This window comes from Phyllostomus discolor, chromosome 10 (assembly GCF_004126475.2).
Source record: "Phyllostomus discolor isolate MPI-MPIP mPhyDis1 chromosome 10, mPhyDis1.pri.v3, whole genome shotgun sequence".
Classification (NCBI taxonomy): domain Eukaryota; kingdom Metazoa; phylum Chordata; class Mammalia; order Chiroptera; family Phyllostomidae; genus Phyllostomus; species Phyllostomus discolor.
The window spans coordinates 7,887,132-7,900,897 of NC_040912.2; the positions used below are offsets into that span (position 1 = coordinate 7,887,132).

Here is a 13,766-nt window from a genome sequence, read left to right on the forward strand (position 1 = left end):
CGCTGACCCACAATGCAGCCTGAACAGGTCAGGACAATAAAATGGACCAGGCTTTGAAATCTGAAGCCTGGTGTGCACAGTGAGAGCTGTGTGGCAACATACGGTTTCCTCGCCTACTAGACGAAGCTGAGTACTTCAACCATACTCCCTAAAGCGTAATTATAGTTTTAAAATATAAGAGTATTAAAACCAGCTTTAGCTCTATATTAAAATATATTGTGATTTTTCCCCTAATGTTTGGGACTGAATTTACAGTAAGAGGGAATAAATTACTTTCAATAATAACCTTTACTTATTTTTTAAACTTAAAACAAATCATTTAAATACTAACATGGTATTATACAAAAATTAGTGCAAATCTTATCAGTCACATGCAATCTTGCAAAGCAAAATAAATATTCATTAATAATAGGTTTTTTAATAACCCAAATTCTAATTTGACAAGTTTACTTTAGGTTATTAAGCTAATCACGTACTTCTATTAAAATATTTTTAAGTACATTTTCACCTCCCAAATACTATGTAACAGGTTACAGGCATCACAAAAACTGTACGAGTAAATACTGCCATCATTAGATATTTTATACAGTTATTACTAATTAACATTGTTATGTAATATTTATCTTAAAATAGCCAACACTGAGGTAAACCACCAAATAAAGTCTGTGCATAGGAGGAAAATAATCAAATTAGATTATTCCTTTATAGCTCCTGTCATTTGCCCTAATATTTTGTCATTCAAACATGAGTGGTTGAACCCTGCTCTCAAAGAGCTCAAAACCTACTAGAGGAACCGAAGGAACAAACTTAGTGACACTCATATTACGATAAGGAGTATAGCAGAGTGATAAACAGAGGTTTGGGGGCATACAGAATGGGTAACAATTAACACTGACCCAGCAAGTTCAAGGGGTCAGACCTCGGATGACATTCCCCCATAAATCCTGAACAGAACAAGCAACAGGCCCACAGGATGAATGGGCAGGGCATTCCGATCAGAGGCAGAGGTGGCTCCGTGGGGCACACAGAAAGCAGACAGTTTAGCATTCAGGGGCAAACATCTTTTGTTCCTTCCTATTTCTTTATTTTAGTAAAATAAGGTAACAGAACATAGGTAAACCACCAATGACTCACGGAAATAACTTGTCAATGACACATGGTTTGTTTGTTTTTAAGAGTCAAGGAGCTCTACTCTTTTTCATGATTCTGAAACAAGTAATCTGAATGACAAGACTCTACAAAAGAAAACGTCTAGTATACCCTCTGTAGCTGGATCAGGGAACTGAATCATCCTTCAAGAGGTTTCCACAGTGAAAATAGAAGTCCATAAAATGAGTTAATTCATGGCTTAATACCCATTCAATGCACTGACCACATTGCAGTTCAGAAATTCGTTTTGTTATAAATTATCTTCTTACCTTCAGGATTTCGATCTGTCCACCAGAAGCAATGCAAAAAGGGTGAAGGGAAAAAAAATGCAACAAATGGTCAGTGATAAAATTACAACATAAATTTAATACATATCTGCTAAAAATATGTAAATTAAAATTTTCAAGATTCTGATGATTTAAATGGCTCTCCAATAAAATTAGTCAAATCAATCCACAATTGAGGAGTAAAACATGAATAAATGAAACCTAATAATATATCTGCACTTCCATTCTCCAAGTCCATGAGGGTGTATTATTCCAGCATGAATATGGCAAAAAGAGGTAAAGATATATGATCTAGCCAAACAGCAAACCAAACTCAATAAGTAAATGGCATTGAGAGCATAAAATGAACTGTTGGGGGAAAAAAAGTTGAGTGAAAGACCAAATACATAATATTAATATTTCCAATTAGTCTCTTATATTATAATTCCAGTCAGTAGATACTACTATGGGATAATGTGTCTTCTTCTCTTGGAAATCTTCACTTTTATAGACTTCTTTTACTTTAATTTCTAACTAACTTTCAGCCAATTAATGCTATGCTCTGTGGTTTAGCAGTAATTTGTAATCTTTTAAATTCTGGCTATAGAAAAGCGTAACAGCCAAAAGTGGTGTGTGCAACAATGAGCTCACAGACTTACATTACAACTTTCTAATGTACTTTTCAGCATTTTATCCATTTGCCATGTGACCCATTTCTCTATCTTAAATTTATTTTCAAATAGTGTCATTACTTTTCCTTGAAAAGAAATAAAACAACTCATTGTATTAGGGCATGAAAAATCTCTACACCTGCATATTCAAAGTGTAACTAGGTAAAAAAGTGTAACAATGCCTATGATTATTGAGCTGCTTGGTTAATGATCAATAATCTAGAGATTTTAATCAACTATATCTCATTTTTTAGTTCACGATTCATAGCAACATTGAAATGTCAACATTCTTTTCAGAAATACCTCACTAAAAGCCCATCAGTCCTTCATCCCTTAAAGTTTTCTATTTCCTTCTGAAGGCAGCTTCCTCAAAACCATTTAAATATAAAGTATTTATATAACCCCAAATTTTGAAAATAAGGTAAATAATTAAAGTGGTCACTTCTGGCTAAAAATGAATTTCTCAACAATTTAAAGCAAAATAACTTACAAAGCAGAAGGAACAGATTTTCAAAACATGTACTAAAGTTATAAAATCATCTCAGAGCACAGAACTGTCCATGTATAAGCCCGAAAATTCAGGCAGACAAAATGAAAACTACAATTGTTGGAAACATTGGCAAACAATTTAGACTTCCAGTCAAGATGGAGGCATAGGTAAACACAGCTCGACTCCTCACACAACCACAGCAAAATGACAACTAGACTACAAAACCACTATCACTCAGAATCATCAGAAAATCGAGCTGTATGGAAGTCTGACAACCAAGGAATTAAAGATGTCACATTCATCCAGACTGGTAGGAGGGGCACAGATGTGGAGACATGTGGAGATTCGGAGAGCAATAAAATATATTTTTAAAAAACATTGCTCCCTGGCCTGTGTGGCTCAGTGGATTGAGTGCCAGCCTGCAACTCAAAGGGTCACTGGTCCAATTCCTAGTCAGGGCACAAGCCTGGGTTGTGGGTCAGGTCCCCAGTGGGGGATGCACAAGGCAACCACACATTGAGGTTTCTCTCTCTCTCTTTCTTCCTCCCTTCCCCTCTCTCTAAAAATAAATAAATAAAATCTTTTTAAAAATTGCTAAAATAAGCAAAGTGGGCACCAATAGAGGGAAAAAACTGAGAAAATTATATAGAAATGTTTTTTAAAAAGGAAAATTGCTGAAATACCTTATTATCAGTTACACTACATTTAAACATTTTTTTAAAAGCACTGACAAATTATTCTTATTCTACCAATCAACATACTGTCAAAGTGTTACCACAAAAAATTCACTATACATGAAAAATATATAAAAAATTGACTCAATTAAGTTCAAACTGGTAATAATTGAATCTCAACTGGACTAAAGATTACCTTTTCCCCTCCTATTTTTTCCAGCTTTATTGAGATATTATTGACATACAGGTCAGTTTAAAGTACAGCACCTGGTGATTTGACACAGGTATACACTGCAAAAAGATCACCACAACCAGGGTAGGTAACGTCTCCGTCTCCTCACTAAGTACCACTTGAGGCGGTACTTACGGTACCACCTGAGACCGGCTCTCTCAGCATCGTTACTCACAGCCGCCGCACTACACTGGACCCCCAGCACTCACGTACCCTAGACCTGAAGTGGGCAGGTGCCCTCTGACCAGCACCTTCCCGTTTCACACACCTCCCGGATCCTCGGCAATGATGATTTTATTAAGGATAACCTTTTTAATCTAAAGAGGGTTTTTTGAAAAAATACAGACCACATTTTAGTAGATCTGTTCTTAAATATGTTAACACGTAAGACACTAAAGAGTATTAGTCACTCAAACTGAATACTTCCCCAATGTTGGAGGAGACACAATAGTTTTTCTCACTCAGATCAGGCTTTTCTCTTTAGTTCAAACAGATGAAGTCTGACTAGATATCATCCGTCTAGTGAGACTAAAAATAATTGAAAAGATAGAGTCGAGCAACATGTACAGACATCAGCTAAATACTTACCACTAATTATGTGCAACATGACGTTAATTTGGACATACAATTTATTTAACACTAAAAAATAACGTTTTTTCATTTAATAATATTTTACGATGTGTTTTCCCATTTTAACACTTACAACATTTAGCTCATAATTCCAACAAGCGCAAAGGAGTGATTGATTAATCTTGCAAATTCCGGAACAGCTGTACGCTTACCTGTTGGTCTGGAATAGGAAACAACAGCATTTCCTTCCAATTCGGGTGGTACAAAACTTCCTTTCAGATAAACAGAAAAGGCTACTGTTCTGGTCGTCTCTGGTGCTGTAAGCAACGTGAAAGTAACATAAGGTATGCCAATTGGACAGTGATTATTGACAACAGTTAAAATTAGGCATATTCTGCACGCCATCTACTGTCCTAAGCACTTTACATGGATGAATGCGCTTCACCCTCACAACAACCCTATGAGGTGGGCGGCACTACTGACTCCATTTCTTTCTCTCCATTCTTCCCCCCGGAGAAATCTGGCCACAGAGAGAGGAAGAGGCTGGCCCCAGGTCACACCGCCAGGACCCGACTCCAGGACAAGGTGCCTGACACCCCACCCCGGCGCTTCCCGTTCCTCAGAGGAAGAGGCAGCGTGAGCAGGGACAGGTACGTGCAAGGGCGAGAGCCTCTCGGAGTGGGGAGCAGTGCTGTATCGGGGGAGCACACGGACTGCAGGGAAAGCGAGGTGGGGCTGCACACGGGCATGACCACGACTGCAGAGGCTCGGCAGAGTGTGCACAGCCTTTACGGGCAAGCGTTTGACCTCCAGCCTGCGTTCGAGAACCTGAAGAAGTCTTTCATTGGAAAGATATGTTTTTCAGAATGTGTTTTAAAAAGATCCATTGGAAGTACTGTGAAAAATTAGAAAATAAAGTGAGAAACCAATGGTTGGATATCGCCTCCAAGGTTACTTCCAGCCATCCAACCATTCCTCCACTCGGCCAGTGAGCATTTACCGAGTGCCCACTACCAGCCAGGCACCTAGCTAAGGGCTGGTTATACAAAGGCAAAAGAGAGAGATATTCCTGATTCAGGAGGAGGATATAGGATCCCCTGCTGAACAGTGGCAGTAAAGAAAAAGGCTTAAAAATATTTTAGAAATCACTTCAATAGGACTAATGACAACTCAGATATAAGTGGTAAGGGATAAGAGATTCTAAGCAAAAAATAAGAACTGCCATTAACAACGTGTCTACTACTTTAGGCATTGCTGAAGATATATTACATAGATCCATTTTTAATTGAATGCTCAAAGCAGCCGTTGCTTGTCTTACAAGAAAGACACCATTATCCCCTTTCTGCGGATTTAAAAAAGCCGAGGCTCCGAGTCATCGCGAAGGGAGCATGCCCAAGGTCACACACAGAGTGAGAGTCGGGGCCAGGATTCAAATTCAGGCCAGACTCCAAAGTCAATATTCTTTCTTCAAACATTACTGATTCAATAAAGAGCTCACTAGAGAAACACCAATAAAGAGAGCCTTCCCAATTACAGTGTTTAAGTACAATTACAGGCCCATCTAGTTAAGGAAAGCACTTGGAAATCTGTAATTACTTCAGACTCAACCATTCATTGAATGACCATGCTTGAGGTTCAGAGGGAAAATTCTATGAGCAAAACAACACAAGCATTAATTTCTTGTGATACCAGTCTCATGATTCAGACAAGAAATATATCCATGAAATAAATACACTAATAAAAATTTTTCTAATTAAAAAAGCCCTCACACCTTGATAGACTTTAGGCCAAAACAAAACACTTACCCATCAACTCAAAAGCGAACCGGTCACATGACGGGACTAGAGGCGGCTGCACATAGACTGACAACTTGGCTTTCTGCAATGCCACGCGGGTCTGCAGTGCAACCTAAGGGGGCAGGCATTGATAGCAATTGAAAACTATATTCTATCCAAATTAATAAATACCTCAACGGCCTAAGAAAATCACTAGCAAATAATTAGCAAACATCATCTGAGAAAAAATTGGTAGTAGTCACAAAACGTAACACGTGACGTAGGTAGCGGATTAAATGTCCCAGCCAGTTAGAGACTGGGCAAAGGGCTTGAACGGACTTCCCGCCAGTGAAGATACAGGACAGGCCAAAAAGCACAGGAAAACATGTTTCGTGTCTTTAATCACTATGAAAAACAAGTTAAAGCCACAGTGAGATACCACTACACAGCCACCGAAATGTTATCATCAAAAGGATAGGCAAAAACAGGTACCAGAAAGAACATGAAGAAACTAACACTCTTATATAGTGCTGATAGGAATGTGAAATAGTACAGTCATACAAAAAAGTGTGACACTTTCTTTAAAAATCAAACAGCAATTTACCATACAATCTCACAATTCCATGCCAAGAGAAATGAAAACATAGGTTCACCCAAGAACTTGTACACGCAAGAAATGTTAAAATTGGCATTATTCATAAGAGCCAAAATTAGAAAAAACCCAAACGTCCACCAACTAGCTGACGAACGGGTAGGTAAAATGCAGTACATCCACACAATGAAGCACTATTCGGCAACGAAAAGAAACGAAGTGCAGACACCTGTTACAACACGGGCAAACCTTCAAAGCAGCAGCTAAGTAAAAGAAGCCAGTCACAGAGAAATACATGTTGTATGATTCCATTTATACCAAGTGTCCACAATAGGCAAATCTATGCAAACAGAAAATAGACTTTCGGTTGCTGATGAATGGATTGGGGGTTTGAGGGGGTGAATGCAAGAGAGGAAGGAAACAGGAAGTAACAGCTAATGGATATGGGGCTGTTTTTAGGGGGGATGAAAATGTTCTAAAATTAAATTGTGGTGATGGTCCGCAACTCAGCAAACATGCTAAAAAACATTGAATTATACACTCTAAGTGAGTAATTGTAAGATATGTGAATTATATCCCAATGAAACTATTAAAATGTTCTATCCTTATCCTTATATATCTTTTAAGTTATATGAATGTCTAATACTAGGTTGTATACCTGAAACTAGTATAATATTGTATGTCAACATAATTGAGAAATTGGTTTTTTAATTTAAAATTTTTTAAATTTTAACTTAAAAATGTTCTATCAAAAGCAAAAAAAGAAAAATCTGCTATCAGTGGCTGATAAAATAATTACATCATGAAATGTGACATGCTCATTCTGTTTTTCACACACAGATGTGGCATCACGAATTATTTATCTTATCCAGTACCAGTACATTACCTTTACACAGGTTAATTATACTTAAAGATTTCCTTACTAGGTGGACATATACTAGCTTAGATCCATATCAAAACACTCTATTTTCCTCCACGGCTTACCACAAAAATATCTGACATAACTAATTCTAGAAAAATATCAAAGAATGGCAACATTCACTGTCGCATATCTAAGCTGGCTGGATTTCTAAACCGCTGCTCTTGGTTGACGCTAACAAAACCTTTCCACTGCAATTAGGATCAACAGCTGAGGACTGTGGGGTAGCAGTTTAGCTGGGAAGTGGGCCGGCGATGGGCAGACAAGACCAGGACTTCCCTCACCGCCCCTGTGGGGGCGCCAGCAGAAACTAACCATCAGGCCCAACGGTCTTGACTGGGCCAGTGGTAAGGGCCATCTCTTTCAGGCTATCAAAGAAAAAGCTTAACAATCTAGCTTCCACTAGGCATGCTCTCTCTCTCGATTTTGTCTCCTAAAAGTCCCAGCTTCTTTGAAAAGTCTCCTTTGGATGAGTTTACATGGCTGGTATGGTAAGCCAGACTTACCACAGTAAACCTGGATATTGATCATTTTTTTTCAGATCTTCATGTGATATCTGTGTATAATCAGAGTTGAGAAGCACTCTCTGCCTAGCACCTTTGCTACAGAACAGTACAGTCTAGTTACTAGACACTCATATATGAAACAAGTACATATCACTATTAACTGACATAATGCAAGTATTTTTAATAAAAGTATTTTTAAATTTTCTCTTAACTAAAACACGTGCATCACCTATTCCTTAATTATATGTGATCTGTCTGGAAAAAGTCTAGCTATTGTTAATATAATGAGAACAGTTTCCACAGCACTGGTGTAACCTGGCAGCCAAGGAGAGTGGACTGGAATGTGCATGTGTGAACAATGATGACTTCACTGTACTAGTCAGTGGCGGTGGTAGACGCCATTCAGTGAGGGTGTGTACTGTGTGGCTGTCACATTCAAAATGACAGCTAGTACAGCAAAAATCTGCATCACATTTTGCATTAAGCTTGAACATTCCTCCGCAGAAACTACTTAGATGATTCAGAAGTCCATAGCTATGGGCGACTGGTGATTGGCAGCTTCATCATGACAATGCATCCACTCATCCATCAAATCTCATGCAGAGATTTTTGGCAAAATATCAAATCACCCAGGTGACTCAGCCCCCCAAGAACCCAGATTTGATGCCCTGAGACTTCTGGCTTTTCCCAAAACTAAAAGCATCTTTGAAACAGAAGAGATTTTGGACCATTGACGAGATTCGGGAAAATACAACAGGGCATCTGATGGTGATTGCAACAAAGGATCTTGCAGAGTGTTTTGAACAGCAGAAGAGACACTGGGAAAACTGAGTGAAGTCCCAAGGCGCCTACTTTGAAGGGGACTGAGGCATCCTTGTCCTATGTACAATGTTTCTTGGATCTTGTATCTTCTTCAGTGAATGTCTCTATTTTTCATTTTACATGGCTGGATACCTTCTAGACAGACTATATATATATGTGTGTGTGTGTGTGTATATGTATATGTACATATGTATATGTATATATGTATATGTATATATGCATATAATAGAGAAGAAAACAATACACAGCAATACACACTGGCCTACAAACATTATTATACACGTGTAATTAGATTTAGTAAATGTCTTGTATTAATTTTAAATAATGTGGGTATTCTGCATAACTTAAAAATAAACATAATTTTGATTTGCAAAGTAAAACTTTTTAAAGAACACTCACTATTGGGTACAAATACAATAAACACAGCAGATGAACAATCCATCCTCAATTTTTACCTTACCAGCCCTGAGATTATGTGAGGGGAATATGCATCCTCAAAAGCTTCCTAAACAATTTCTGACTGTTATAAGCATAATGCCTTTTTAATAAAACCCTGATGGTAACTATGAGAAGAAATGATATATGCACCACAGACACCATTCTTTCAAATACCCAGTCCACTGAAAATACAGACAATGTAAATATTTTTCTATTAATAATAATATAATGCTAGTCTATACATACATTTTAAAAATGAAATTATTCATAGTAATGATAACCATTAGCAGCTTTCTACAGTCATAGAACCATGATAATAAATTATTTATGTGCATCATCTCACTTAATACCTACAACATGGTGGAACACCTATTACTACTGTACACCATTTTATAAAAAAGAAAACTGTGGCTTAGAGAGGCTAAATAATTTGCTCAGGGCTACTCTGTTTACAAGTGGTGGGACCACAGTTGAACTTCTGTCTGCCAAACTCAGAACCCATGTCCCCAATCAACTGTGGTTAAGTCTCAAAACAACTCTGTAAGTGAAAAAGTATCCCCATTTTACAGTTTAAAAACAGAAGTTCAGGACCTCTGGTCAGATCCCAGCACAGGTGAACACAGCTCGCCTCCTTGGACAACCACATCAGAATTACAACTAAATTATAGAACAACCATCACTCAGAACAAGCAGAAATGGAGTTGGATGGAAGTCTGAAAACTACAGAATTAAAGAAACCACATCCATCCAGACTGGCGGGCGGGGAAGAGATGCAGAATGGGCTGATCCTACATCCACATGTGGTGGATGAAAATTTGGGAGGGCTATCTCGGGAGCGAGGAGCCCCAGTCCCACACCAGGCCCTCAAGCCCAGGGTACCAGTGCAAGGAAGATAAGTCGCCATAACTTCTGGCTGCAAAAACCAAAAGTTGGTGGAAGAAACTTCTGGAATCCCAAGGAGTTCTTCTTAAAGAACCCACACACACTTACTCAGACTCACTCCCTCTGAGCTCCAGCACCAGGACAGCAGCTTGAAAGGCATTAGTGGCATACTGGGAGAAACTGAAGTGTCTGGCATCGAGGCAAGAGTTAGGGGACAGCTTTCTCATAGACAGAAAGGTAGGCAGAGGCTATTGTCCCTTTTCTGAACCCTTTCCACACAGAGCCACAAAGCTGGCCGGTGGGTGCCATGTCTGAGACCCCATTAACCTGGCTAACACTGTTGGCCCCATCCTAAAGATCCCGAGGCTCTGTCCCACCCAACTTATAGCAGTTAACAGTGACTTTTCCATGTGAATGGCTGGTCTTGGCTCATGCTTCACTACTTTCTAAATCCTTTCAAACAAACAACAGCCAGCTTCAGTGAGCCCTCTGCCCCATATATCTTGCTAAGTGGCCCAGGCCCAGCACTAACAGCAGCCAGTCTAGATGCAGTTTGGCTTTGCCTGGGATCTCCAGCCCAACACAAATAGCAGTCATCTCAGATTGCTTTACAGCTTAGGCAGGGTGGCCTTGGGGAAAAACACAAGTCGGGGATGACCTTGGCCTGCATTGTCAGGGAAACTCCAGGGCCTGCACACACAGTGGACAGCTACAGATTATGTCACAGCACCACCACCCTGCCCCGGCACAGCTAATCCTCCAGAGAGCAGAGGTTGGTGGTAAGTGGTCACAGCCAGTACTTGAAGCTGATCGGCCTGACTAAATCCCTCCCATTGACCCACCAATAGCAACCAAGGCTCAACTACAGGAGTTGGGTGTACTTAGCCCCACAAAGGGAGCATCATGAATACCCAGTGTGGGTGACAGTAGAAGCTGTGCCACTGGACCCTACAGGGCACCTACTACATTAGGCCATTCTACCAAAACATGGTGTCATAGCAGCTCTACCTAATACACAGAAACAAACACAGGGAGGCTGTCAAAATGAAGAGACCAAGAAACATGTCCCAAATGAAAGAACAGATCAAAGCTCCAGAAAAATACCTAAACAAAATGGAGATAAGCATCTATCAGATGCAGAGTTCAAAACAGTGGTTATAAGGATTCTCAAGGAACTTAGTGAAGACCTCAACAGCATAAAAAAATATAGTCAGAAACAAAGAATACACTAATTGAAATAAAGAACAATTTACAGGGAAATAACAGTAGAGTGGGTGAAGCTAAGAATCATATCAATGATTTGGAACATAAGGAAGCGAAAACAACCAATCAGAACAACAAGAAGTAAAAACAATAAAAAAAAAAAACGAGGATAGTATAAGCAACCTCTGGGACAACTTCAAGTAGTCCAACATTCACATCACAGGGATTCCAGAACAAGAAGAGAAAGAGCAAGAAATTGGAAATCTACTTGAAAAATAGTGAAAGAAAAGTTCCCTAATTTAATGAAGGAAATAGACACTCAAGTTCAGGAAGCACAGGGAGTCCCAAACAAGATGGACTCAAAGAGGTCCACTCCAAGACACATCCTAACTAAAATACCAAAGGTTAAAGAGAAAAAGATAATCTTTAAAGCAGCAAGAGAAAAGCAGGTAGTTACCTACAAAGGAGTTCCCATAAGACTATCAACTGATTTCTGAAAAGAAACTTTGTAGGCATGAAGTGATTGGCAAGAAATAGTCAAAGTCATGAAAAGCAGGGACCTATAGCCAGGACTGCTCTACCCAGCAAAGTTGTCATTAAGAATCAGTGCAGATAAAGAGTTTCCCAGACAAAAAAAAAAAACTAAAGTAGTTCATTACTAAACCATTATTATATAAACTGTGAAAGGGACTTACTTAAGAAAAAGAAGATCAAAACTATGATCAATAAAATGGCAATAAATACATATCAACAATTGAACCTAAAAAACAAATGAAGCAAACAAGAAGAACAGAGACAGAATCATGGATATGGAGAGCATTTTGATGGTTGCCAGAGAGGGATGTGGGGAAACAGGTGAAGAGGTGAGGGGACTAAGGAGCACAAATAGGTAGTTACAGAATGGCATGGGGATGTAAAGTACAGTAGAGAAAACGGAGTGGCCAAAGAGCCTATACACATGACCCACGGACACGAACGATGGTGGGGGGACTGCCTGAATGAGTGGGTGGTGCTGGGTGGAGGGGAGCAAAGGGAGAAAAACTGGGACAACTGTAATACCATAATCAATAAAATATAATTTAAAAAATAAAAAATGAGAGTACATAAATAATAAAATAAAAACAGAAGTTCAAAGAAGATAAATAAATGCCCAAGACCTTCGAGTCAATATGCACAAGAGAGCTGAAAACTTAGTTTCAGGAACAAAAATGAAAAGTCCAATTAAAGAGTGACAAGCCACTTGTAAGAGAGCAGACACCTGACTCAGCCTAGCCTGACAATGTGTGCTTCAACAAGATGGCACATTTTCCCTCGTCACAGGAGTGTCTGCATCTGGCCGAGACGTGCACTTGCAACAGCTCTCATGCACTAACACGGACTTACTGAACCCTAACAATGGGCTAGGCACTTTCGAAAGGGAATCAAGAAGATGTGTGAGGAAAATAACTACAGGAACAAAGAAGAGTTGTGTTAGAGCCAAAAAAGGAGTTAAAGACTTGGCTAGATCACAAACCTCGTATTTTAAGAGAAAAATAATTATAAAATATTGAGGGGAAAATATAAAACATTAATAAAAAGAATTTTCCATGCTATTTTCCGCTTCTGACAAAATGAAACATGATCTTTAGGGAATATAATACCAAATTCTATCCTAGATATAAAACTGCGACTCCAAAGGCCAGGTACGAACAACCACTCTCACATCACGCGCACATACTCAAGGCAGCCACGTCTTCGCCCGTTGGAACGGATGGAAACATTTTCTCAATTAACAGGATTTATTATGATGGAAACTTGCATGGTTATATATCTTGGCTGCCGCTGCTCTAAAAGGCTGTAAGGAGCGACTTATAGCAGAAATGTGTACAGAAACTGTCAGACAGAATCAGGAAGTCATTGTGTCTGCTGCGTCCGTCCAGCGGACTGTGCGCAACCCTTGTGTGTTGCCGTCTTTCTTGAGCTCTTCCAGTGGCAACGAGGAAGGGAGTCAGGAACGACTGAGTCATTCTCAAATATAGTAAATTGCACTAATGAAAGAGAGTTCTCCAGTAGTGCCATGCCGTCATTTCAAGGCAGCTATTACACATGAAAGACTAAGACCTTCATGGGACAGAAGGGTGTGTTTACTTACAGCAATAAGTAGTCGTTGGGGGCGGGGATTAACGTGAGCAACACTATCTGGTTTAGCGACAAGACTTTTTCACAATTTATATTGTGTGCCTGAATCATTATGTGTGTGTGTCTGAACAATATCAGTAGATAGAGATAAAAAAAAGGGTCCCCCACACAAAAGTCTATAGATCATTCCTGGAACTGGACAGGTTTTTTTTCCTTAAGCGTTTGATTTCTTGCCACTAACGCTTTTCCAGACTCAGAAGTATTAATGAGATAGAGCCTTTGATGGAATAGGGGCGGGAAGACTGGGGAAAGACCACCCTTGTTTCCAGTGGCAAGAAGCCAAAAAAATTAGCTTAGGAAACTGTTAAAAGATTGGGCTCCCTTCAGTGTCGACCACAGATCCCCACACCAGGGCCACCCGCTGGGCCCAGGGCAGGCGAACACAATTGGTAAAGCCTG

General features: G+C 39.5%; 1 protein-coding gene across 1 annotated transcript in view; it reads right to left on the reverse strand.

The window, feature by feature from the left end:
- The window catches only part of BBS9 (Bardet-Biedl syndrome 9), a 331,962-nt gene that overhangs the window by 176,819 nt on the left and 141,377 nt on the right, over positions 1-13,766 (reverse strand). The window contains exons 13-15 of the mRNA XM_028525469.2: positions 5,858-5,960; positions 4,265-4,369; positions 1,419-1,433 (exon numbers count right to left, since the gene is read on the reverse strand). Of these exons, the coding sequence (XP_028381270.1) occupies positions 1,419-1,433; positions 4,265-4,369; positions 5,858-5,960 (223 nt within the window). The remainder of the gene's footprint in view (positions 1-1,418; positions 1,434-4,264; positions 4,370-5,857; positions 5,961-13,766) is intronic.